Raw genomic sequence first — 26,716 nt, forward strand, 5'->3', positions numbered from 1 at the left:
TGCTTTATAAATTCGGTCAGATTTTAAAAGATTTTTTTTTACAGCGTATGACAAGGAAAGAAAAAAGTTTGTAGTTCATATAGGCAACATGTCGAAATAATGTAGTGGACATCTGTGTGGGTGCTGACCGGTAGTGTTGTCTGCTTACCTCTAGAGATGGACAGTCGTGTACATTTGTACTCTGTAAGGAATTGTACACTGTGTATAAAGCATGTACTGTGTACTGTGTTCTGGGTTAGCAGTCCGGCCTTTGGGTCTGTAAAACCTCTTTGAGTCCACCCAGCTCTGATGGGTACCTTACTCATGTTATGGAAAGTAAAGGCGCCTGGGCATAATGCCTACCACACTATCACCCTGTATACAGATGTCATTGAAACCACGCGAAAAGGTGTTGAAGACAGCACAAGACATTGTGAAGAGTGTAACACAGCACTACGTGTTGTGCTAACTGAAGCACAGCACTAGATACTGGACAGGGTTGCGACTCACGGTGTTCCATCTAGCACTCACCACACCAAGGCTGCTGTTGTTTGGTAAAAGGTTGTTGTATGGCGTGGCACCACGACCGCCACACGTTTGTATTAGTGATTATAACACTTGAAAAAATGCAATGCTGATTATAAAATCTATGACTAACTTGGAGGATTATAAAAACTATGACTTACATGCACTGAAAAATTATAAAAACCTATGACTTACAAGAAGTGCTGATTATAAAACCTATGACTTACAAGAAGTGCTGATTATAAAACCTATGACTTACAAGAAGTGCTGATTATAAAACCTATGACTTACAAGAAGTGCTGATTATAAAACCTATGACTTACAAGAAGTGCTGATTATAAAACCTATGACTTACAAGCTGTTGTGTCCCTTACAGAATCACATCGACTACTGCAAGAGCTATGGCTTCTGAATTGGAGGACACAACCAATGCTATCACTAGAGACTAATGTTATAAATTGTCACAATGCTTTCACTAAAAGCTAATGCTATAAATTGTCACAATGCTACCACTAGAGGCTAATGTTATAAATTGTCACAATGCTATCACTAGAGGCTAATGTTATAAATTGTCACAATGCTATCATTAGAGGCTAATGTTATAAATTGTCACAATGCTATCACTAGAGGCTAATTTTATAAATTGTCACAATGCTATCATTAGAGGCTAATGTTATAAATTGTCACAATGCTATCACTAGAGGCTAATGTTATAAATTGTCACAATGCTATCGCTGGAGGCTAATGTTATAAATTGTCACAATACTATCACTAGAGGCTAATGTTATAAATTGTCACAATGCTATCACTAGAGGCTAATGTTATAAATTGTCACAATGCTATCACTAGAGGCTAATGTTATAAATTGTCACAATGCTATCACTAGAGGCTAAAGTTATAAATTGTCACAATGCTATCACTAGAGGCTAATGTTATAAATTGTCACAATGCTATAACTAGAGGCTAATGTTATAAATTGTCACAATGCTATTTCTAGAGGCTATTGTTATAAATTGTCACAATGCTATCACTAGAGGCTAATGTTATAAATTGTCACAATGCTATCATTAAAAGCTAAGGTTATAAATTGTCACAATGCTATCATTAAAAGCTAATGTTATAAATTGTCACAATGCTATCACTAGAGGCTAATGTTATAAATTGCCACAATGCTATCACTAGAGGTTAAGGTTATAAATTGTCACAATGCCATCACTAGAGACTAATGTTATAAATTGTCACAATGCTATCACTAGAAGCTAATGTTATAAATTCTGAAAATGCTACCACTAGAGGCTATTGTTATAAATTGTCACAATGCTATCACTAGAAGCTAATGTTATAAATTGTCACAACGCTATCACTGGAGGCTATTGTTATAAATTGTCACAATGCTATCACTAGAGGCTAAGTTTATAAATTGTCACAATGCTATCATTAGAGGCTAATGTTATAAATTGTCACAATGCTATCACTAGAGACTAATGTTATAAATTGTCACAATGCTATCACTAGAGTTTAATGTTATAAATTGTCACAATGCTATCACTAGAGGCTAATGATATAAATTGCCACAATGCTATCACTAGAGGCTAAGGTTATAAATTGTCACAATGCTATCACTAGAAGCTAATGTTATAAATTGTCACAATGCTATCACTAGAGGCTATTGTTATAAATTGTCACAATGCTATCACTAGAGGCTAATTTTATAAATTGTCACAATGCTATCACTAGAGGTTAAGGTTATAAATTGTCACAATGCTATCACTAGAAGCTAATGTTATAAATTGTCACAATGCTATCACTAGAGGCTAATTTTATAAATTGTCACAATGCTATCACTAGAGGTTAAGTTTATAAATTGTCACAATGCTATCACTAGAGGTTAAGGTTATAAATTGTCACAATGCTATCACTAGAAGCTAATGTTATAAATTGTCACAATGCTATCACTAGAAGTTAAGGTTATAAAATGTCACAATGCTATCACTAGAGTGTAATGTTATAAATTGTCACAATGCTATCACTAGAGGCTAATGTTATAAATTATCACAATGCTATCACTAGAGTGTAATGTTATAAATTGTCACAATGCTATCACTAGAAGCTAATGTTATAAATTGTCACAATGCTATCACTAGAGACTAATGATATAAATTGCCACAATGCTATCACTAGAGGTTAAGGTTATAAATTGTCACAATGCTATCACTGGAGGCTAAGGTTATAAATTCTCACAATGCTATCATTAGAGGCTAATGTTATAAATTGTCACAATGCTATCACTAGAGTGTAATGTTATAAATTGTCACAATGCTATCACTAGAGGCTATTGTTATAAATTGTCACAATGCTATCACTAGAAGCTAATGTTATAAATTGTCACAATGCTATCACTAGAAGCTAATGTTATAAATTATCACAATGCTATCACTAGAGTGTAATGTTATAAATTGTCACAATGCTATCACTAGAAGCTAATGTTATAAATTGTCACAATGCTATCACTAGAGGCTAAAGTTATAAATTGTCACAATGCTATAACTAGAGGCTAAGGTTATAAATTGTCACAATGCTATCACTAGAGGTTAATGTTATAAATTGTCACAATGCTATAACTAGAGGCTAAGGTTATAAATTGTCACAATGCTATCACTAGAGGCTAATGTTATAAATTGTCACAATGCTATAACTAGAGGCTAATGTTATAAATTGTCACAATGCTATCACTAGAGGTTAATGTTATAAATTGTCACAATGCTATCACTAGAAGCTAATGTTATAAATTGTCACAATGCTATCACTAGAGGCTAAAGTTATAAATTGTCACAATGCTATAACTAGAGGCTAAGGTTATAAATTGTCACAATGCTATCACTAGAGGTTAATGTTATAAATTGTCACAATGCTATCACTAGAGGCTAATGTTATAAATTGTCACAATGCTATAACTAGAGGCTAATGTTATAAATTGTCACAATGCTATCACTAGAGGTTAATGTTATAAATTGTCACAATGCTATCACTAGAGGCTAAGGTTATAAATTGTCACAATGCTATCACTAGGGCTAATGTTATAAATTGTCACAATGCTATCACTAGAGGCTAATGTTATAAACTCTGAAAATGCTACCACTAGAGGCTAATGTTATAAATTGCCACAATGCTATCACTAGAAGCTAAAGTTATAAATTGTCACAAAGCTATCACTAGAAGCTAATGTTATAAATTGTCACAATGCTATCATTAAAAGCTAAGGTTATAAATTGTCACAATGCTATCATTAAAAGCTAATGTTATAAATTGTCACAATGCTATCACTAGAGGCTAGTGTTATTAATTGTCACAATGCTTTCACTAGAGGCTTAATTTATAAATTGTCACAATGCTATCATTAGAGGCTAATGTTATAAATTGTCACAATGCTATCACTAGAGACTAATGTTATAAATTGCCACAATGCTATCACTAGAAGCTAATGTTATAAATTGTCACAATGCTATCACTAGAGGCTAATGTTATAAATTGTCACAATGCTATCACTAGAGGCTAATGTTATAAATTGTCACAATGCTATCACTAGAGGCAAAGGTTATAAATTGTCACAATGCTATCACTAGAGGCTAAGGTTATAAATTGTCACAATGCTATCACTAAAAGCTAAGGTTATAAATTGTCACAATGCTATCACTAGAAGCTAATGTTATAAATTGTCACAATACTATCACTAGAGGCTAATGTTATAAATTGTCACAATGCTATCACTAGAGGCTAAGGTTATAAATTGTCACAATGCTATCACTAGAGGTTAAGGTTATAAATTGTCACAATGCTATCACTAGAGGTTAATGTTATAAATTGTCACAATGCTATCACTAAAAGCTAATGCTATAAATTGTCACAATGCTATCACTAGAGGCTAATATAAATTGTCACAATGCTATCACTAGAGGTTAAGGTCATAAATTGTCACAATGCTATCACTAGAGGCTAAAGTTATAAATTGTCACAATGCTATTTCTAGAGGCTAATGATATAAATTGCCACAATGCTATCACTAGAAGCTAATGTTATAAATTGCCACAATGCTATCGCTATAGGCTAATGTTATAAATTGTCACAATGCTATCACTAAAAGCTAATGTATAAATTGTCACAATGCTATCACTAAAGGTTAATGTTATAAATTGTCACAATGCCATCACTAGAGGCTAAGGTTATAAATTGTCATTCTATCGCAGTCTAAACCGCTATGTGTAGACAAGGTGAGAATTGTCCCCCGACCCAGCACTACTTACGGCTGAACTGATCCTACCCCATAAAACCTTGGGTGTTTAAGTCTAGGCCAGGGGTCGGCAACCTGCGGCTCGCGAGCCGCATGCGGCTCTTTTGATATCAAGATGCGGCTCTCCAGCTCCTTGAACAAATACTAATAATCTTAATAAAAAAAAATTAAAAAAAAATGTTAGTGGCTCTTTAAAACCAGGGAAATTTTGAAAATTGTAACTTTTGGCTCTTCCGCTTCAAAAGGTTGCCGACCCCTGGTCTAGGCTATTTGGCTCGCTTTCTCATTTTGTTTTATTTGTATGGATCAAACAACGACAGAGTTATTTTCATTTGTAAATACTCTTCTATCTTATCCCTTATACTTATAGATTATTTTTAAAAAAATTAAATTTTGTTTTACATCAAATGCATAAGTAGATCTCCCTTTTGCGTCGGGGGTGGAGGGGTGGGGGTTGGGAAGAAGTGGATAGATATAAAAAGGCTTATATATTTCTTGGGTGCTCCATATTATTCCGGGAATTTCGCATAGCTATACACATTTATATTAATTTATTAACAACAGAATATACAATTTTATAAAAAATTAGAAATAAACAAATGACTGGGGTGGGGGGGGGGCTAAGGCCATCAATGAGCCACCTCATACATCTGTCTAGGCCTAGGGTTATAGAACTAGACTTTATGTGGATAGATCCTTGCCATAAGTATGTTCCCTAAATACGTTTCAGTTACATTTTTTTACAGAAGTTGTAAATGAGCTTAATGCTCACATTTGACTCCAACCTATAGCATCAATGGCAGCTGTACTCGAGTCATCAAAAGAGTCCACGTGGAGTCACTCACAGACAAACACAACGGACGTATCAAAAGTTTACCAGGATACGGCTGGGCGCGCGTCATTCCCACCCACAAAATGTGTCAAACGTGTCGGGGGACGAGTATAATAGATCGTTGTTTGCTGGGGGGGGGGGGGGGTGGGGGGGGGGGGGGGGGATGAGGACATGACCAGACGAGATCTAATCAACTACCCAAACAAAACAAGTGCATGGAAGCCGTAATGGACGCCTCGACAACGCTACGTACACGGATTTAATGGACGTAATGACAATGTTACATACACGGATTTAATGGACGTAATGACAATGTTACATACACGGATTTAATGGACGTAATGACAATGTTACATACACGGATTTAATGGACGTAATGACAATGTTACATACACGGATTTAATGGACGTAATGACAATGTTACATACACGGATTTAATGGACGTAATGACAATGTTGCGTACACGGATTTAATGGACGTAATGACAATGTTACATACACGGATTTAATGGACGTAATGACAATGTTGCGTACACGGATTTAATGGACGTAATGACAATGTTACATACACGGATTTAATGGACGTAATGACAATGTTACATACACGGATTTAATGGACGTAATGACAATGTTACGTTCACGGATTTAATGGACGTAATGACAATGTTACGTACACGGATTTAATGGACGTAATGACAATGTTACGTACACGGATTTAATAGAGTAATGTAGAGCAACAGTTTTGATGTCAGGAACGACTAAAGCTACAAAACGGTGATAGCTGGAGGAATAAGAATTAACGACTGAAGAAGAGGAGTCAGCAGGCTAGAGTTATTGGTTGGAGGAGTCATTAGAGTTTGTGGCTGGAGTCAGCAAGTTAGATTTACTGGATAGAGGCGTCATTAAGCTAGAGTTTGTGGCTGGAGTCAGCAAGTTAGAGTTACTGGTTAGAGGAGTCATGACGCTAGAGTTTGTGGCTGGAGTCAGCAAGTTAGAGTTACTGGTTAGAGGAGTCATGACGCTAGAGTTTGTGGCTGGAGTCAGCAAGTTAGATTTACTGGTTAGAGGAGTCATTAAGGTAGAGTTTGTGGCCGAAGAACAGAAAGCTAGCTAGAGTTTATGGCTAGATGGGTTAGCTAAAGCTCGTCTGGAGGAGAGAAATCAGCTAGCAAGAATTGATTTTTTGGAGAATAGATATGTTGTGTATACAAACACTGCAGCCTTAGTTTCTTGGTAGAGAAGAAATACTCTATTCAACTACTTTACCGAAACGGATTTGGCGAAATTCTCAAATGGCCTTCATGAAATAAAAAAAAGCTGACATAATTTTAATTAGATTCATTTAATTTAATTACAGTGTCACTTTTAAACATGCACTGTGTAAATGTTTGTTTATTTTTTTTTATATTCTGTGCTCAATCGATTGATGTAATTGGGAAGGTATGTTGGTGTTGGAGCTAATTACGCTTAGACATAAAAAATTAAAATTAATAACAGAACTCAGGTCGAGAGAGGGGGGGGGGGGGGGTGGGGGGCGGAGTATGAGCGTGTCCCCGGGCTGCAATACTTCATCTAAGGAGAGATGGAAACTTTTGTGTTCCATCACATAAACCTTGCTCACATTCAGCCCGCAGCCAGAATATTATTAATGTAATTGATAATTTGCTGGGTAATTACATCTGACCTGTAGATACTCGACAAAGTGAGACAGGAACGAAAAAGCACAGTTAAAAAATCAGTTTTTGGCTTGGAAAAAAGTCACAGAAAAAAAGTCTCAAAAGAAAACTTTTATTGAAAAAAGTCATTGTAAATTATATTATTGTATTTTTACTTATTATTGTTATAAACCATAATGCTTTTAAATTTTATAAATATGCTAACAAATAAAATAAGCAACCCGCGACAATAAAAATCCAAAATTTTACAATTGTCAACAATTAAATCAAAATATTTCTTTAAATATTTTTCTGACTTTTTTCCTGTGACTTTTCTTTTTTTTCCCGTGACTTATTTTGATGTGACTTTTTTTTTTCCTGAAGTACATGAAACCATGTCGCTATGGCCAGCATTAGTTTTGCTCAATAAACTATTCCATGTTTAAATATAGCACCTCAATTTCTGTTGTATACATAGTGAACCATTAACAATGGGTATCTATATTTTAAGATATCAGGGTAATACATGTAAACTTAAAATTTTAAATCTTCCCTATCGTTTCTAGAATATCAAATGTTTTAACGAACCGTGTATTAGAAAATTTTGCAAGCTAGCTGATCCTGACGAGGTCTTGTAAACTAACTGGTCAATAGATATTCTCAGAAACAAACTCATCATTTGGAAAACATTTGGCACGAAATTAATGTTTTTAAATCTCGTGTGCGAAAATTTGGAAATCTCGTCAACGAACTCATCATTTGAAAATCTTGTGAACGAGATTACTATTATGAAATCTCGTCAATGAACTCATCATTTGGAAATCTCGTCAACGAACTCAACATTTGGAAATCTCGTCAACGAACTCATCATTTGGAAATATCGTCAACGAACTCATCATTTGGAAATCTCGTCAACGAACTCATCATTTGGAAATATCGTCAACGAACTCATCATTTGGAAATCTCGTCAACGAACTCATCATTTGGAAATATCGTCAACGAACTCATCATTTGGAAATCTCGTCAACGAACTCATCATTTGGAAATCTCGTGAATGAACTCATCATTTGGAAATCTCGTGAATGAACTCGTCATTTGGAAATCTCGCGAGTTCTTGGTGCTGCTACACAAACTCCAATGATAGAATGGTGCTGCTTTAAACCATCGGCTTGACCAGCATCGACTTCATCATAGAAACATCAGACTCACTAGCGCGGGCGCTATCACCCGTGACGGAAAATCAATTTGTTTTAATTCAGAAAATCTTTCAAATCAGGGCCCGGTATTTTCAGCTCATCTCCGTGGACTATCTTGTTAACTCCCTTCATTCATTCAGCACTTTCAGCACTTTATGGCTGCTACTATTATATTGCTCTCTTTGTACACAGCTGAGGGCAGAGTGTATTCAAATTGGAATAAGTTTGTAAATCATATATATATATATATATATATATATATATATATATATATATATATATATATATATATATATATATATATATATACATATATATATATATATTTATATATATATATATATATATTTATATATATATATATATATTTATATATATATATATATATTTATATATATTTATTATTTATTTATAATTTATTATTTATAGAAATCTCAATGTCTGCCCACCCGTAAATGGGGGAGTGTATTTATAACGGAAACCGTTCATGCTAGAACCGACACCTCGCCTATTGTACGGCACCCAACGACGCCTGAATTCTTACAAATATCTAGTTTTTGTTTATAATGAAGCGTAGTGAAGTAAGGGTAAGTTGTTTTTATAATCTCTACCCCTTATAAATTATCCCATTACGTAAGGGGTTTTATTTTGAAATCTCCAACCCAGTGATATATTTCTTGTGTGTTGGGAGTTAAATGGTCGAGTTTATGGCGAGTTACACAGGAAGTCATTTTTCTCTTCAGCTCCCATTTGTACGCGAGTGTTTATAGCTTGACTTGCGAGGGTGCTTGATGTATTTTATAGAGCCAGAGTCACCCGGCCCAGATCTAGATGCTGGCTCTGACACGTGTCTAGACGGCCCAGACCACGCGAGACACGGCGATGGCCAAGGTGGCGATTTATGGCCACTTCCGGGAGTCAGCTCGCCAAAAGTGTGTCGGGGTTATTTAAGGTGGAGCGTTAATTTATTCCTGGGTGAGCTCATCTGAGCTGTGTTCGTGTGAGCTTAGAGTTAAGGGTTGTGTTCGTGTGAGCTTAAAGTTAAGGGTTGTGTTCGTGTGAGCTTAAAGTTAAGGGTTGTGTTTGCTTGAGCTTAGAGTTTGGGGTTGTGTTCGTGTGAGCTAAGAGTTTGTGTTCGTGTGAGCTTAGAGTTAAGGGCTGTGTTCGAGTGAGCTTAAAGTTAAGGGTTGTGTTCGTGTGAGCTTAAAGTTAAGGGTTGTGTTTGCTTGAGCTTAGAGTTTGGGGTTGTGTTCGTGTGAGCTAAGAGTTTGTGTTCGTGTGAGCTTAGATACGGGTTGTGTTTGTGTGAGCTTAGAGCTAAGGGCTGTGTTTGTGTGAGCTTAGAGTTTGGGGTTGTGTTTGTGTGAGCTTAGAGTTTGAGGTTGTATTTGTGTGAGCTTAGAGTGTAGGGTTGTGTTTGTGTGAGCTTAGAGTTTGAGGTTGTGTTTGTGTGAGCTTAGAGTTTGAGGTTGTGTTCGTGCGAGCTTAGATACGGGTTGTGTTCGTGTTGAGTAGCTCTGATGGTTTATGTGAAGCGGTGGTCTGTGTTATGGGGCGATTTGGTCTTTGTGTGTCCACTAAGGTATAGCCTTTCAGGTTGTGTATGTATGAATGTATGTGTGAAGATTCAGTCTGTGTGTCTTTATTTATTGGAATGTTAGGTCTTTTAGTGTGTGTGTATGTATGTCTTTGTCTGTATGTATGTGTGTGAAGATTCTGTCTTTAGAGTGTGTGTCCGTATGTTTGTGACACTTTATTTTTCGAAGTTATATTAGTTTAGTTTGGAATTTAAAAGAATGTCAGTTTCCAAAAGTCTTTTTCCAGTTTGTCCAAAAAACAATTGCTCAAATATCAAATTTCCGAAACTTTTGAAAAATTATGAATGTCCACGTATTTTAGCCACCAAACTGAATGTCCACGTATTTTGACCACCACCAAACTGTATGAATCTCCACTTATTTTCGCCACCAACAAACTGTATGAATGTCCACTTATTTTGGCCACCACCAAACTGAATGTCCACGTATTTTGGCCACCACCAAACTGTATGAATGTCCACTTATTTTGGCCACCACCAAACTGAATGTCCACGTATTTTGGCCACCACCAAACTGTATGAATGTCCACTTATTTTGGCCACCACCAAACTGTATGAATGTCCACTTATTTTGGCCACCACCAAACTGAATGTCCACTTATATTTTCCACCACCAAACTGTATGAATGTCCACGTATTTTGGCCACCACTAGGTTGTATGAATGTCCACGTATTTTGGCCACCAAACTGTATGAATGTCCACATATTTTGGCCACCAAACTGTATGAATGTCCACGTATTTTGGCCAGCAAACTGTATGAATGTCCACGTATTTGGCCATCACTAGGTTGTATGAATGTCCACATATTTTGGCCACCAAACTGTATGAATGTCCACATATTTTGGCCACCAAACTGTATGAATGTCCACGTATTTTGGCCATCAAACTGTATGAATGTCCACGTATTTGGCCACCAAACTGTATGAATGTCCATGTATTTTGGCCACCACTAGGTTGTATGAATGTCCACGTATTTTGGCCACCGCTACATTGTATGAATGCCCACGTATTTTGGCCATCAAACTGTATGAATGCCCACGTATTTTGGCCATCAAACTGTATGAATGTCCACGTATTTTGGCCACCGCTACGTTGTATGAATGCCCACGTACCCTGGCCACTTGACTAGACCTCTCGAGTGAGTTCATTACGTGCCCGGGCACATGGAATGTATTGGCCCCTGTATCGCCACTCGATCATCTGTTTTCTCATTCGACTCCCGGAGCAACTATTTGGGCGTCTACAATTCTTTTTACCACATTATTCGCTTTCACTACAATGTTATACATTTTAGGATGTTCAAATGAACAAAAAATTGCAAAAATGTGATCTTTTCAAATGAATTGTATTTTAGTTTTGAATATTGAACATTTGTTCCCTGAAATTTGGAGCATTTTTTATGTTGAAAATATTTTCAGTTCTTTACCTCTAGACCTAGAGTTAGTTCTTTACCTCTACACCTGGAGTTAGCTCTTTACCTCTACACCTGGAGTTAGCTCTTTACCTCTACACCTGGAGTTAGCTCTTTACCTCTACACCTGGAGTTAGCTCTTTACCTCTACACCTGGAGTTAGCTCTTTACCTCTACACCTGGAGTTAGCTCTTTACCTCTACACCTGGAGTTAGCTCTTTACCTCTACACCTGGAGTTAGCTCTTTACCTCTACACCTGGAGTTAGCTCTTTACCTCTACACCTGGAGTTAGCTCTTTACCTCTAGACCTAGAGTTTTGATCGCACCTTGTCACGTGATATGTTGGTCTTTCTCCCTGGAACACGGGCCAGCAGTAGTGGTTTGTGTTTGTTCTCTACTGGTTGGTTGCCATGGCGACGGGGTTTTTAAAAGGTGCGGCGGTGCTGATTGGGAGAGCAGGTCATTCTGATGGCCACACAAATAGATGGCCCCATCAGACTTGGCCATGTACAGTTAGTGGGTGGCCCCGTTAGACTTGGCCATGTTGAGATAATGATCCGGAGGCCATACAACTTACAAAATTGGCATTTACAGATAATATTGTAATGGCCACATAAGATTAGACCTGGTACAGTTCTAATGGCCAACCAAGACTTGGCCAAGTACAAGTATTGTCTTGGTGGCCATATTCACTTGTCCTATTACAAATATTGTTGTGATGGCCATATACATTTGACCACGTAAATATATTATTGTGATGGCCATACAAGACTTGGCCATGTACATACATTGCCGTGATGGCCATATACAATTTGCCACGTACATATAATTTTGTGTTGCCCACGTACATATATCGTTGTGATGGCCATACAAGACTTGCCCATGTACATATATTGTTGTGATAGCTACATGCACTTGGCCATGTACATACAATGTTGTGATGACCATGTACAATTTGCCTCATTCATATAATTACATACATATAATTGTGTTGGCCACGTACATATATTGTTATGATGGCCGTATACACTTGGCCATGTACAGACCTAGTTCCAAAGGCCTCAACAATCCCTTACAATTAGCACAGACTTCCCGACTTCAATTTTCTCTTATTTCCTCAATCGATACCTGTTTTTATACTAATCATTAAATGTATGATGATTACATGTAATAAAAGACCTCCCAGCAAGCTCTAGCTCTGGCCACATAAAAACTGTTACAAAAATTGTGAATGAAAAAAAACGAAACAAAGATCCTTAGATTTGTGAATGTTAGTTGTACTTATTTTCATGACGTTGTTCATATCGTCGTATTCATAGGTATTTTCTTCTACTAGTCTACCTCAAGCATAGTTAAGTTAGGATGAAATAGAATACAAACATAGATGTTCGTAAAGCTGGTTTAATTTTTCGTGGTACACTAACCAACCCATACCCCGTACATTCAATAACATTAACCCTAAACCTACCACTAATTAAACCATTATGGTTCTGCATGTTCTACATAGAATCAGTGCTCAATCATCGACTAACAATTCAGCTTTATTCTGATACCGTATTATCTTTCCATTTAGATCAGAATTAGTATCTTGACATTTGTTTGTATCATTTAATGAAGAAGTTCACTATAGTTGTATCATTTACCTGTATTCGCTATAGTTGCATCTTTTGACTTATTTTATTAATTTTGGCTTCTTTAATGTACTTCTGCTATTTACCATAGCTTGTATCTTTGTAGTTAATGAAACTATTCATAATTTTTGGACCAGTTACTTGAGATTTTTTATTTTACTTGTAACTGGTATCTTGTCTTAATGATATTCACTTTTACCTGTAAAATGTCCTAAAGATCTCAAACCCCCTACAACATCCATAGATCTGACCTCATGCCCACAACATCCATGGATCTATTCTTTCTTCTTCTTCGTTCTTAATTTTAGTGTTGTAAGGGATCCCCTCCAAAACAATTAAGTATACGTGTCAACTGGTTATGCGCCATTGAGGCCATTGACTCCGATTTCAGCCTGCTTTTCTTTTTGTATTTGCTTCCATAGCCTTTGTCCAACCAAGAACAAACTACAAGGCAGCAGTTGTTTGATTTTGGAGTTGTCTCTTTTAGAAGAGTGGCTGTCCCCAGCTAACGAGCCTCATCTCCCCGAGAATTCAAACTGGATCTGACCTCATGCCCACAATATCCATGGATGTGATCTCATACCTCCCACAACATCCATGGATCTGACCTTACACCTCCTACAACATCCATGGATTCGATCTCATGCCTTCAACAACATTGTCTAGCCGGGGAAAATCTCTTTACATTTTTCATGTACGTTTCTCATACAACCCTGGCTATTGCTGGCATTTCCGTTTCTTCTAATTTGGCCTTTCCCCAATATATTTTCCTTCTGCATAAATTCGATACTTTTTTTGTTACAGAATACAATCTACCTCGGCCCAGAAAAAAACTATGTACGTGTCGAAACCAGCCGAAATTTTGTTAGTGCATGTTTATTTGTTTTGTTATCGTGAGGTTTGCTTTTGCTGGCGTCTTGGCTTTTACTCGGCTTAAAAAAATAAAACGTGTGTTTTAAAGCCTAACTTTGTAATGTCGTAATGACGTATATACATTTTCACTGCAGGTGTGGGGCTAATTAGCGTACAAGTTATTTTATATCGTCTTGTGCCTCCCCCTCCCATCCCCACCCACACCCCACCCCCTCCATCTTCACCAGCCATTTAAAAGGTTTCTAGTTGTGTAAATGCGGCAACATGTGTTTTCATGTTCGATAGACACTGAGTGATTGAGTAAAGGCTAGAGCTAGAGCTAGGGCTAGGGCTAGGGCTAGGGCTAGGGCTAGGGCTAGGGCTAGGGCTAGGGCTAGGGCTAGGGCTAGGGCTGGGGCTAGGGCTAGGGCTAGGGCTAGGGCTAGGGCTAGGGCTGGGGCTGGGGCTGGGGCTGGGGCTGGGGCTAGAGCTAGGGCTAGGGCTAGGGCTAGGGCTAGGGCTAGGGCTGGGGCTAGGGCTGGGGCTAGGGCTAGGGCTAGGGCTAGGGCTGGGGCTGGGGCTGGGGCTAGGGCTAGGGCTAGGGCTGGGGCTAGGGCTAGGGCTAGGGCTAGGGCTAGGGCTAGGGCTAGGGCTAGGGCTAGGGCTAGGGCTGGGGCTAGGGCTAGGGCTAGGGCTAGGGCTAGGGCTGGGGCTGGGGCTGGGGCTGGGGCTAGGGCTGGGGCTGGGGCTGGGGCTGGGGCTGGGGCTGGGGCTGGGGCTGGGGCTAGGGCTGGGGCTAGGGTAAGCACGAAATACGATTTAATCTTACTTTGGATGTAAATGTATAATATACATGCTCGTGACGGGATAATATTCACGGGGGAGTGAGAGGGTAATTAATAGGGGGGGGGGGGGCTATTGATTGATAGGGGTAAATGGCAGGTGTTAATGACCCGTGAGTAAGTTCATAGACTCGGGGCATCTCGTGCAATTATGATAATTCACAGACAATATAATAAAGGTAATAAGATGCACCCGAAGTACAAATAGCGAATAATGATGTACCCATAAATACCATTAGAATGTATTATTATGTATTAAGAACTACATATGGAGTGCATTCAGGTACATTTGCAATGTAAATGTAATGTATCAGGAAAAAGCTGAAACATGCACCTAATATGTTGGTTCAAGTGTCGGTGTAATGTCCATGTCAATAATAACAGCACTGAGCGCAGTGTTAGGGCCGTGTATAAGAACACAGCTAAGTTATTGCCCTGATGCCTATTCATTCCTTGAGCCGTAGATTGAATATCAGTGATAAATGCGACAATACTCAACCCCCCCCCCACACACACACCCTAGCCGCACTGTCTAGCGGCTATAGATGCGCCCAACGCCTCTCCGTGGCTCTAAGATTCATGATAACCTTGATTTAAACGAGATGGGGCAGGGGAGGGGTCTTTACTTTAAACTGGCTATCTGGGATGGAAATAAATACGTCAAAAGATTCTCATCGTCTTGACGTCTTGACGTTGTGTCTAGCATGACGTGGAAAATTCGGCCTTAACACGGGCACAGGTTACGTGAATCTGGGGTGTAAGGATTGGATTAAGTGGAGTCGAGAGATGAGGGTCATCTAGGGGAAAATGTTAATATATGAGGGTCAGCTAGGGGCAAATGTTAACTACTTGAGGGTCATCTAGGGGAAAATGTTAATATATGAGGGTCAGCTAGGGGCAAATGTTAACTACATGAGGGTCATCTAGGGGCAAATGTTAACTACATGAGGGTCATCTAGGGGCAAATGTTAACTACATGAGGGTCATCTAGGGGAAAATGTTAACTACTTGAGGGTCAGCTGGGGAAAATGTTAACTACATGAGGGTCAGCTGGGGAAAATGTTGAGGGTCATCTAGGGGCAAATGTTAATATATGAGGGTCAGCTAGGGGCAAATGTTAACTACATGAGGGTCAGCTAGGGGCAAATGTTGAGGGTCATCTAGGGGCAAATGTTAAGGGTCATCTAGGGGCAAATGTTAACTACATGAGGGTCATCTTGGGGAATATGTTAACTACATAAGGGCCATCTAGGGGCTGCAGCTGTACCAAGTGTGCTACAGCTAAACCATGGAAATAAAATCATTTATTTTGGGCCACCATCTACTGACAGTTATTGCACAAAACAGAGCATGTAAAACTCAGATAGTGAGCCAACACTTATTCAGTGGCCTGCATACATAATTTACTTTCATAACTGTAAGTGCTTTGTAACACTTTAGCAATTAATAATTAATACATTGAAATGAAAAATCAATTCAATATATAAAAGTCCATGTGAGGACTTCTCTCTCTGTCTGTCACATTTTGTTCGAGACTGAGAGATCAGAATCTTCAAAGATTTGTGAAGAACTAAAGATAATTAGTTTTGTTGATAAAGATTTGGTGGTTATACTGATTGGATAAACTTGATTCAGTTTAAAGATGGTAATAAAACATAAATAGATATTTGAATGTGTAAACACACATTTAATTAAGCAAAGGGAGAAGCAATGCTTTATAGTTCAACATTTCTGGAAATAGTTGTCTTCAAAACAAACATGGGGTCTAATCAGACATTAGACACAACTAAAGCTGCTGATTCAAAAGTTTTCTGCGTTGTATCACATTTTTATGTTTCGGCTATAGCTCTAACGATACATGTATTTATTATTCCTATAATGCTCTACCAATGCTCTAACTTTTCAAATAAGATTTCCTTGATAGAAGAAATCAATACAACGGACGACCAAGAGGTAAATTTTTGTCGACCAAAAAAAAAATGATAAAAATTAATTCAAAACTAATAAAACAAAAATAAAAATGGATAACCGTTTTTCTAACTAAATTATTTACGGCCATTCCATTGGGCATTCGATAAGATGTTTGTTTCCATGTTTGTTTGCATGTTTGTTTACATGTTGTTATTTCTTTTTAGATCGCAGCAACGAGCGACAAGTACGTCGGTTAACTCTTATAAACCCAGTTTGGTTTTAATTATTCCATCTTTTACGGGGCAACGCACCCCCTGCACTCCCTAGAACCGCCCAAGATCTCCGAATAGCTAAGGCCTCTGCAATAAACTCCCCAGAGACAACTTGCTACTCGGAGAGCGAGTAACCCAATTAATCCTGCCCATAGAAGACCCTGTCTCAGGTAAAACGCTTCATCGCGTCTGCGCGCCGTGGACGTGATAGCAGATAGGCCAGTGCCAGATCTCTAGCAGATCTCATTAAGGCGAATTTGGGCGGATCTGGCTGGCCTGCTGCCAACACATTCAATACCTAGTCGTCTGCCCTTGTGATGTCATTTTAAATGTATTTATTTTTGTATCGTGTTTAAATTTCGACAAAATTAACGGGTTTTTAATGAAAAGTAATTTTTAAATTGATAGGACCAACACTACACCTGCTAAATGGGAAGAGAGTGGGTGGGGGGGGGGTTGTTCATGGGAACTTCGGCTAGTTGTGAAGCTGGTTGAACTGAATCAATAGTTGGGTTCAAATCTGGCGCACTGACCACTGGCTATCTCACGCACAGGGGAGTCCAAAAACCTGGCAACATACGGGCTGGTCAAGTTGGTAACACAAGACTGAAGTCTCGTGAACAACACGGAAATCATGAACAGGTAAATCTTTTTCTTCTTCGTTCTAAATTATATTTACGTCGGAGGATTCAGACGAGCCCAACTTTGTGGATGAACTGGACTGTGGACTCCGGATCTTCGGGCACCCAATACAGTTTTTCATTGAGTGTGTGTGTGTGTGGGGGGGGGGGGGGTATTGGGACCAGAGTTTAGACCTCGCCTGGTTGTACAAGCAGCAGTCTTGTAGGACGTGCTCAGCATTCTCCGGTGCCATACCACGATGAAAAGGTAAATGCATTGAGGCCATTTTACAAATAAACAAATACATTTATTTAAAGGATGTATGTCGGATTTTTTACTCCCCCACAGGTATTTGTTTGGTTGATGCTTAAATAAGATTAAATTAAACAAGAATTATACACACAACATTAATACTACAGCTTTAATTCATTAATTTCATAGATATTGAGATCTGAAATGTAAAAAAAAACATCAACTTATCATTACAAGTACAGAGAAAGTTGCTCGCCAACACCTTTGTCTTCTGTGTGAAACTACATTCGTATGTTTTTATGTGAACCTGTATTCGTGTATTATGGCAAACTATACTAGTGTGTTGTGTTTAACTGTTTAGTGTATTACCGCAAACTGTGTTAGTGTATTATGTAAAAATGTGTTAGTTTGATATTTATAGTGTGTTAATTTGTCTGAATATAATTATAAAATGGTAGGCGAACAGAAACAAATGCTGCAATAATGGATTTTAATTATCATGCTGCTAATATTTATTTATTTATTTCTTCAGCTAGTCCAAAACTTACCTTTTGCTTCATGTTATTTTATAATGAATTTCTGTAATAACTTTATAAGGTCTCCAAGCCATCAAGTATTGTCACATAAAGCTAGACACCCCCCCCCCTAATATGACGTCAAACCAGCCTACAAACCAACAACCCCATCTCCCTCAAAATTGCAGTTGTATTTTTGTAAACATCGATATTTTTTTCTAAAATATTTTCTGAGCTCGGTAAACATAACGTATTTTAATCAATTTCTTATTCAATGTACTAAAACAGTTTTCAAAATGTGAAATAACGGCTAAAATTAAGTTACAAACATTTCTTTTTTAAAATGAAAAAAAAATGTGACGTCACACTATCTGAACCCATATTTCCCTCATCACATATCGTCACAAAATTACAGACCCCCCTCCCCCTCTCTCCCTACGAGTATGACGTCATTTATAGACGACCCATGATTAGAAATCTATATATAATTCAGTTTGTATTCCTACACCATCAAAGTAGCAACCCAAGTATTATGAATCACTCTTAGGGTAAGAACTTTAAGGCTGTCTTTTTTTTTTTTTGTCCTTTAAAAAAATCTAATACGGTCTTGTATTTAATAAAATCTTCATCTTAAAAGAAAAAGTTGAAAAATGATCCAACGAAAGGCCCAATCTTGTGTCGTCTTAGAGTTTTACGCAGCGGTCGTCTCTCTTTAAAAGAGATGAGTGATTTCCCCTGGTCTAGAGGGGTGTATGCACGATTCTAAACAATGGCGTCCTTCATCTTGTGGCTTTTCATAGTTGGACGCCTTCTCTCTCGATTCATTACCCACATTCTGTGGGAGCACAACCACACTTTGGCAGACAATCTCATCCACGCACAAGTCAAGATAACCACACGAACCCACACGAACTCGCACAACTACGCACAACTACACTTTGGCAGACAATCTCATCCACGCTCGCACAACTACGCACAACTACGCACAACTACACTTTGGCAGACAATCTCATCCACGCACAAGTCAAGATAACCACACGAACCCACACGAACTCGTCCAACTACGCACAACCCAGCACAACCACACTGACGCACAAATAGGTGCACAAGAGCGAGTGGGCTTGCACATTTCCACACAACCCACATCTGCTACTTCACCAGTCTGTCGGAATCAAGACTTATAACACCCCATCAACATACTTGAATCAAGACTTATAACACCCCATCAACATACTTGAATCAAGACTTATAACACCCCATCAAGATACTTGAATCAAGACTTATAACACCCGTTTCTAAAAAAATGCCTGAGGAAAGACCGATGTTACCCCATCAAACTGCCTAAATAAAGACCCCCCCCCCCTTCACTAATCCCATCAACCAGCCCAAAAAGACCCCGTTTTCGCTCAATCTGCCTGAATAAAGACCCTCTTTACCCCTGTTACCCCATCAACCTGCCTCAATAAAGACCCCTTGTTACCCTATCAATGTATCTTACACAATCAATTAACCTGAATGACCCCCCCCCCAATACCCCATCAATGTATCTTAATAAACACCCCCTTTACCCATCAACCTACCTCAATAAAGACCCTCCCTGTTACCCATCAATGTATCTTAATAAAGACCCTCCCCCCCCCCCCTTTAACCCCATCAAAGACCCACCCTGTTACCCCATCAATGTATCTCAATAAAGACCCCCTTCTCCCCCATCACCGTGCCGGTATGAAGCGTCTCTATGTAGTTTGCTTGTATTGGCGCTCTAGCCAAACCTCCCAATGATTAGGTTACAAAAGGTATCTTTGCCGTCGTCATTTGGTTGTCGGCTGTTTATTTTCTGCTCCATCCCACCAAGGCTTAACCAAACGATGGGGCGGATCAAGGAGGGGGGGGGGGGTACGCAGATTGACCGCCCATGAAGAAATTGTTATAAGCACGCTACGTTACGGATATACAACTCGTTAAGATTCTGCGTTTCATTATCAAAAAATTCGTGTGAACACTATTATAAAATTATTTTCTTGAAACACTTATCATTAGCGCTCATTTTCCAGGTGATTTTTTTTTTGGTTTCAAGAACGACAAGCCATCTTGGAATATTCTCGCAACTTGCGCTCAACTTAGACTTAGGCCCAGTTTTGTCAACAGCTTTAGACCTAATCTTATTACAACCATCAGGCTGAAATTTAAGGCGTCTTTTCAAACGTGCGAAACAATGTATTGATTTTTTTCTATCATAAAACGTATTGATTTTTTAATCATTGGTAGATGTGGTTAGGTTTATGGCTTGGTGAAGGTTTTCTATGGGGAATGGTTAGATGTCTGTTTAGGTTCTATTTGTGTTAAGGTTTAATGTCGGTTTAGTTTTATATGACTTAAGGTTTAAGGTTTGTTTAGGTTTTATAAGTGTTAAGGCTTAGACTCTGTTTTATATGTGTAAAGGTTTAAGGTCTATTTAGCTTTTATATGAGTTAAGGTTAAAGGTCTGGTGTTAAGGTTTTATTTGAGTTAAGGTTTAAGTTCTGTTTAGGTTTTAAATGCTTTATATTTTATATTGGTTTATGTCTTTGATGTAGATTTAAAGCGTAGATTAAAATGTAGATTTAAATGGTTTTTAAGTTGTATGTGTTCAGCTTTGTTTATTTATTTTGAGGTTTTTTTTTGTATTTTATGTTCAATGTGATTATGTTTCAGATGAGTTTATCTTTTATTTATGTAAATTAATGTTGTGTTAGGTATGTTAGGTTTACGCTTTAGTGCTTGTGATGAGTAACAAAAGTAATTGACGTCACACGCTAGGAATGAAAGGGAAGGGCGAGGGGGGGGGGGGGTCAGATATCTCATGTAACCCTTGCCAGGGGTTAGGGTGGTTAAGTAAGGTGACGTCACAGCAAAGGTCAGAGTTACTCGCGCGCTGGCTGGAATAAAAATAAAGCGGTCTCACTAGCTGACAGGGTTCTGTTCAGTTGTAGGGAGGGGGGCTGTTTAGTCTGGGGGGAGGGGGTGTAGGGGGGTCTGAGTGTTTAGTCTGGGGGGTGTAAGGTGTCTGAGTGTTTAGACTGGTGCGAGGTAGTGTAGGGGCGTCTGTGTGTTTAGTCTGGAGGGAGGGGGTGTAGGGGCGTCTTATTTTTTATTGGTGGGTTTAAGGGCGTCTGAGTGTTTAGTCTTGGGGGAGGGGGTGTAGGGGCGTCTGAGTGTTTAGTCTGGGGGAGGGGGTTTAGGGGCGTCTGAGTGTTTAGTCTGGGGGGAGGGGGTTTAGGGGCGTCTGAGTGTTTAGTCTGGGGGGAGTGGGTGCAGGGGCGTCTGATGTTTAGTTTGGGGTGGGCGGTTAGGGGCGTCTGGTGTTTGGTTGGGGGGGGGCGGTTAGGGGCGTCTGAACGTTTAGTCTGTGGGTGTAGGAGCGTGTGAATGCTTCGTCTTGGGGTGGGGGTTGCAGGGGCGTCTGCGTGTTTAGCCTGGGTGTGTATGGGCGTCTGTGTGTTTTGTCTAGTGGGGTGTAGGGGCGTCTGATTATCTTTGGAGGAGGCTGCAGATCGTTTAAATAATTAGTCTGTGGGTCAGTGAGAATCCTGATTTGGCGTGAATTCATGTACACGCCTCAATCAGCAACGTAATCTACAACCCACGTCTTATAAAATTAGAAAAACCAGAAATGTATGAGACAATTAGTCTTGCTATGATAAGGACTATCGGCAGTTGCAAGCAACATATACACGGACAGGTAAGTGCAGTAATTAGTGTTGGACTTCATTCGCCGGTCATCGCCGTGACCTGCTCAAATGGTGGCTGCCATGTCTTGCACTCTGGTGCAGAAAACATAATTAGTTTAGTTTAATATTAAAACCCAGCATAAGAGAAATCTCATGAGTCAAACAATTGTTGCCTTGTAGATTGTTCTGGGTGGACAAAGGTTATGAACGCAAAGCATAAAACAATAGCAAGCAAAGGCGGAGTTAACGGGCCATATGGTGAAAAACTATTGAGACTAAAATGCTTAATTTTAATGGGGAAGTGTCGTTCAATAATTGCAATTTTTAGAACGAAGAACAAGAAGATTATTATTTTATTAAAATACATTGTTTATAATCACACGTTAACACAATCAGATACAAACACCCCCACACATTTTATATAAAAATACCCACACATTCTCATATAAACGTATAAGCATACTGATACATTTTATATAAACATATACATTCTCATATAAACATACTGACACATTTTATTTAAACATACACATTCTCATATAAACCCCCCCCCCCACACATTTTATATAAACATACCCACACATTCTCATATAAACATAACAATTCTCATATAAACATACTGACATATTTTATATAAACATACCCATACATTCTCATATAAACATACCCACAAGTTCTCACATACATACCCAACATTCTCGTATAAACATACCAATTCTCAATTCTCATATAAACATAGCCACACATAAACACCCACCCAAGGTAATACAAACATCACACCTACCATTCAGTGAAACAAACCACAGACACGCAAACACCCCCACACATTCCCACACTAACCGGCATTAGTCAAAAATATAACAAAGCAATGAAACCGATACAAAACAACTATAAATAGATCAAATGGGAGCTAACCCCACATATTTGTGTACAAATCTACCTAAGTAAGACAACTCTACTGATATTCACTACACGCCTTAGTAACACAACGAATCATACTTTATCTCAACAAACCGAACATCTCGTCCCAAATTTTTATACCAGCTGAATCTGTCTAACTTGGCCTAAATAAAGGTGTGGGAATGAAAACATCTCGTGTGTTGTGCCAGGTGTGTAGCTGATGTGCTGGCCGGGTGTGCTGCAGTGTAGAAATTGTGTCATGCTCTACCAACAATCTAACTGCACTACACTGCAGAGACCGGTGCACATTCATGCGTGTCTGTCGTGGTGTAGTGTGCACGCGTACCCGGTGACAGACAGACAGACATACAGATAGACAGAAAGACATAGAGAGCACAGCTGTGTGGTGTAGTGGGTAGACACGGATTAAGTTGCGAGCTAAAAATGTTTGGGCTCAACATCTGACTCAAGTGAAGGTAAGCTACAGTAGATAAGTTAATGTCACCTGTTCCAATTATAGATAAACGTACACACATAGGTGTTATATATATATATATATATATATATATATATATATATATATATATATATATATATATATATATATATATATATATAGGCATAAATCTTAAATATACACGTACCTCTATTTATTATACATGTATGCATTAATTGTGTTGGTTTATGCACATTTTGACACTTTAACAAATGACAGGCTAGTATGATGATAACCTCTCTAGCCGAAATTACATGTTAGATTGATGACAAACCACCCCTAGTCCAAATGACAGGCTAATTAATGATAAACCACCCCTTGCCGAAATGACAGATTAGATTAATGATAAACCACCCCTAGTCCAAAAAAAAAACAGATTAGATTAATGATAAACCACCCCTAGCCCAAAAAACAGATTAGATTAATGATAAACCACCCCTAGCCCAAAAAACAGATTAGATTAATGATAAACCACCCCTAGTCCAAATGACAGATTAGATTAATAATAAACCACCCCTAGCCCAAAAAACAGATTAGATTAATGATAAACCACCCTCTTGAAACTTCGTGTATCAATATATTCCCTCAGTAAAGATGACTGAAGCCTTTATAGCCCATGTATTCAAACAAACATTTGAACTTAGAACATTATATAGACAAGTATATTGCATTAAGCTGCTGGACATCTCTTTTCATAACCCTAAACATTAACTGACTTAATCGTTAGTCTAACCCAGACCCTAAACGTATAATAATTTTGGTACTTTTATAAGACCCTAAAAGTATAAGTAATGTTGGTACATTGATAAGACCCTAAAAATGTCATTAAAAAATCACCGCCCCCCCCCCCCTCCACGCCTTCTTGCCTAAGTAGCATATGATATGTGTTTATCTAAGAGCAATATCCTGCAATAATCACACACTACCTAGGACATTCCAACATTATCTAGGACCCGAACAGTCCCACATTACATAGGACCCGGACAGTCCCACATTACATAGGACCCGGACAAAGATTGACCGTGCTAAAAATATAGTTCCTGGAAAAAAAACAAAAATAAAAGGTTGAAAAAAAAACCAGCTTTAATGATTTGTTACGTGTTTTCATCAAAGAACACCGAGTGACACCCATTTCAAGTTTAAATAATTAAAAATCTCTGGGTTAAAAACTTAATGTACTGGGTATTTTTTTAGGGTGGGATGGGGAAATCGTTTTACACTTCGTTGTTGTAACAAACCTTCGTGAAAAGTTTCAAATGCAGACATAAGTTAGAAGTGCAGAAGTGCATGTTTGCTAGTAGTAGAAGTCTGTATGCTGGTCTCTGCTGGTTGCAGGTTCTGTCTTATGCTTGTCTATACTTTTTAAGGGTACTTCCTGCATACTGATACTTTCTGTATACTTGTCTATACTTTCTACTGTTGCTGTCTGTATACTTGTCTATACTTTCTACTGTTGCTGTCTGTATACGTGTCTATACTTTCTACTATTGCTGTCTGTATACTTGTCTATACTTTCTACTGTTGCTGTCTGTATACGTGTCTATACTTTCTATTGTTCCTGTATGTATACGTGTCTATACTTTCTATTGTTGCTGTCTGTATACGTGTCTATACTTTCTACTGTTGCTGTCTGTATACTTGTCTATACTTGTCACCACTACATAAAAAATACAACACCAACAAAGTCATAAATAAAATCAACAGGGGCTTCCTGGGAAAGGTATGGGAAGGAGCTCTACACCCCCCCCACCCCATAGCACAGCAATCACACATAGAACCATCTAGAACCATCTAGAACCCTAGTCCCTTTCACGCCTTAAATAGGTGCCCCTCCCTGTATACACTGTGACGTCACGGGCACGCTTGAATGAACCAGACAGATATTACTTCCCTAAGTTCGACATAACCACCGTTTCTTCTCGAACTTTCTCCCCCAGCACCATGGGCAACCGACTGTGCAGGAGACGCAAGAAGGAAACCACCGAGAGCCAAAACCCTTCACTGCTCCTCATCAAGCAGGCGCAGGAAAAATATTTTCACAGCCATGTGGAGAGCGACACCGACGACAGTGACGTCATGGAAGAATCCATCGATGCCATGTCTACCTCCCAAGACAGCTTGGATAATTTGGATATCGAATCCGGGGAGGCTGAACGATGGATCGAAGATCGATCTAACCCGCTGGAGAGTGCGTGCACACTAAATCAAATCTCCACAATAGGTGCACAAAATGACGAGTCGAACAAATCTCTTGATACAACCAGCGAACAAAACCCCGTGGAAAATCGAAAAGGGAAAAAGGGACGTAGAGCTAAGTATATCCGGCTCAGTAGGAGAGAGAATTTCTTTTCTATTTTCAATGAGGAAGATAAGAAAGCTAGAAGTGTGGACCCTAGGTTGTACGCTTATCCATTCGAAAACATTGTCTTTGAAGGGGGAGGTAACAAAGGAATAGCTTACTGTGGCGCGGTCAGGGTAAGTTGCTCTTGACATTAGGGAAATATATGAACGCTTCAAGCGTAATTGTTTGACAAGTTCAATTGTCGTTTGACATTTTATGAAGTTGGTGTTCGAGTTGTTTGATACAGGAAATTAGTTGCCCGTTTCAAATAAAACAGGCCATGTAATTATAACAGAGAAATGGTGGGTTCGATTCAAATAACATTGAGCCAAATGGAAAGCAAAATGTGTCATGGTTTGTTACTTTCGTTTATATAAACCATGTTTAAGAAAATGATAGCGTCAAGATTAGTTAGTACTTTTGACATAAAATAAATTAAGACATAATTTCGATCAATTTCAGGCTCGATTTAGAAAATAGCTATATTGTGTATAATATCTATCGAGATACACAGATTGTAATTGTTAGCACTTTTTTCTTGTACTAAAATAGCTCTAAATTCAGTGAAATTGGTGGGTAGGCAAGATAATTGATGTTCGTCGGGGTTACAGTTTGAAAGTTTAATTGGCTGCTCAATCATGAGATCGATATTTGCAATGCAAGATATTGGAGGTTATTGTTGGCAGGTATAGTGCAGACACCACCACCATGTTGGTGGGTATAGTGCAGACACCACCATGTTGGTGGGTATAGTGCAGACACCACCATGTTGGTGGGTATAGTGCAGACACCACCATGTTGGTGGGTATAGTGCAGACACCACCACCATGTTGGTGGGTATAGTGCAGACACCACCACCATGTTGGTGGGTATAGTGCAGACACCACCA

The 26,716-nt window shown here is 38.7% G+C and overlaps 1 protein-coding gene across 1 annotated transcript in view; it reads left to right on the forward strand.

Annotated features, from left to right (window-relative positions):
• Positions 1-23,176: 23,176 nt before the first annotated feature.
• The window catches only part of LOC131943353 (uncharacterized), a 32,696-nt gene continuing 29,156 nt past the window's right edge, over positions 23,177-26,716 (forward strand). The window contains exons 1-2 of the mRNA XM_059303428.1: positions 23,177-23,466; positions 25,424-25,961. Coding sequence (XP_059159411.1) covers positions 25,428-25,961 — 534 coding nt within the window. The 5' untranslated portion in view covers positions 23,177-23,466; positions 25,424-25,427. The remainder of the gene's footprint in view (positions 23,467-25,423; positions 25,962-26,716) is intronic.

The sequence above is a fragment of the Physella acuta genome, unplaced genomic scaffold (genome assembly GCF_028476545.2).
Source record: "Physella acuta isolate Inbredline_101_S28 unplaced genomic scaffold, ASM2847654v3 ptg000453l, whole genome shotgun sequence".
NCBI classification, from domain to species: Eukaryota; Metazoa; Mollusca; class Gastropoda; family Physidae; genus Physella; species Physella acuta.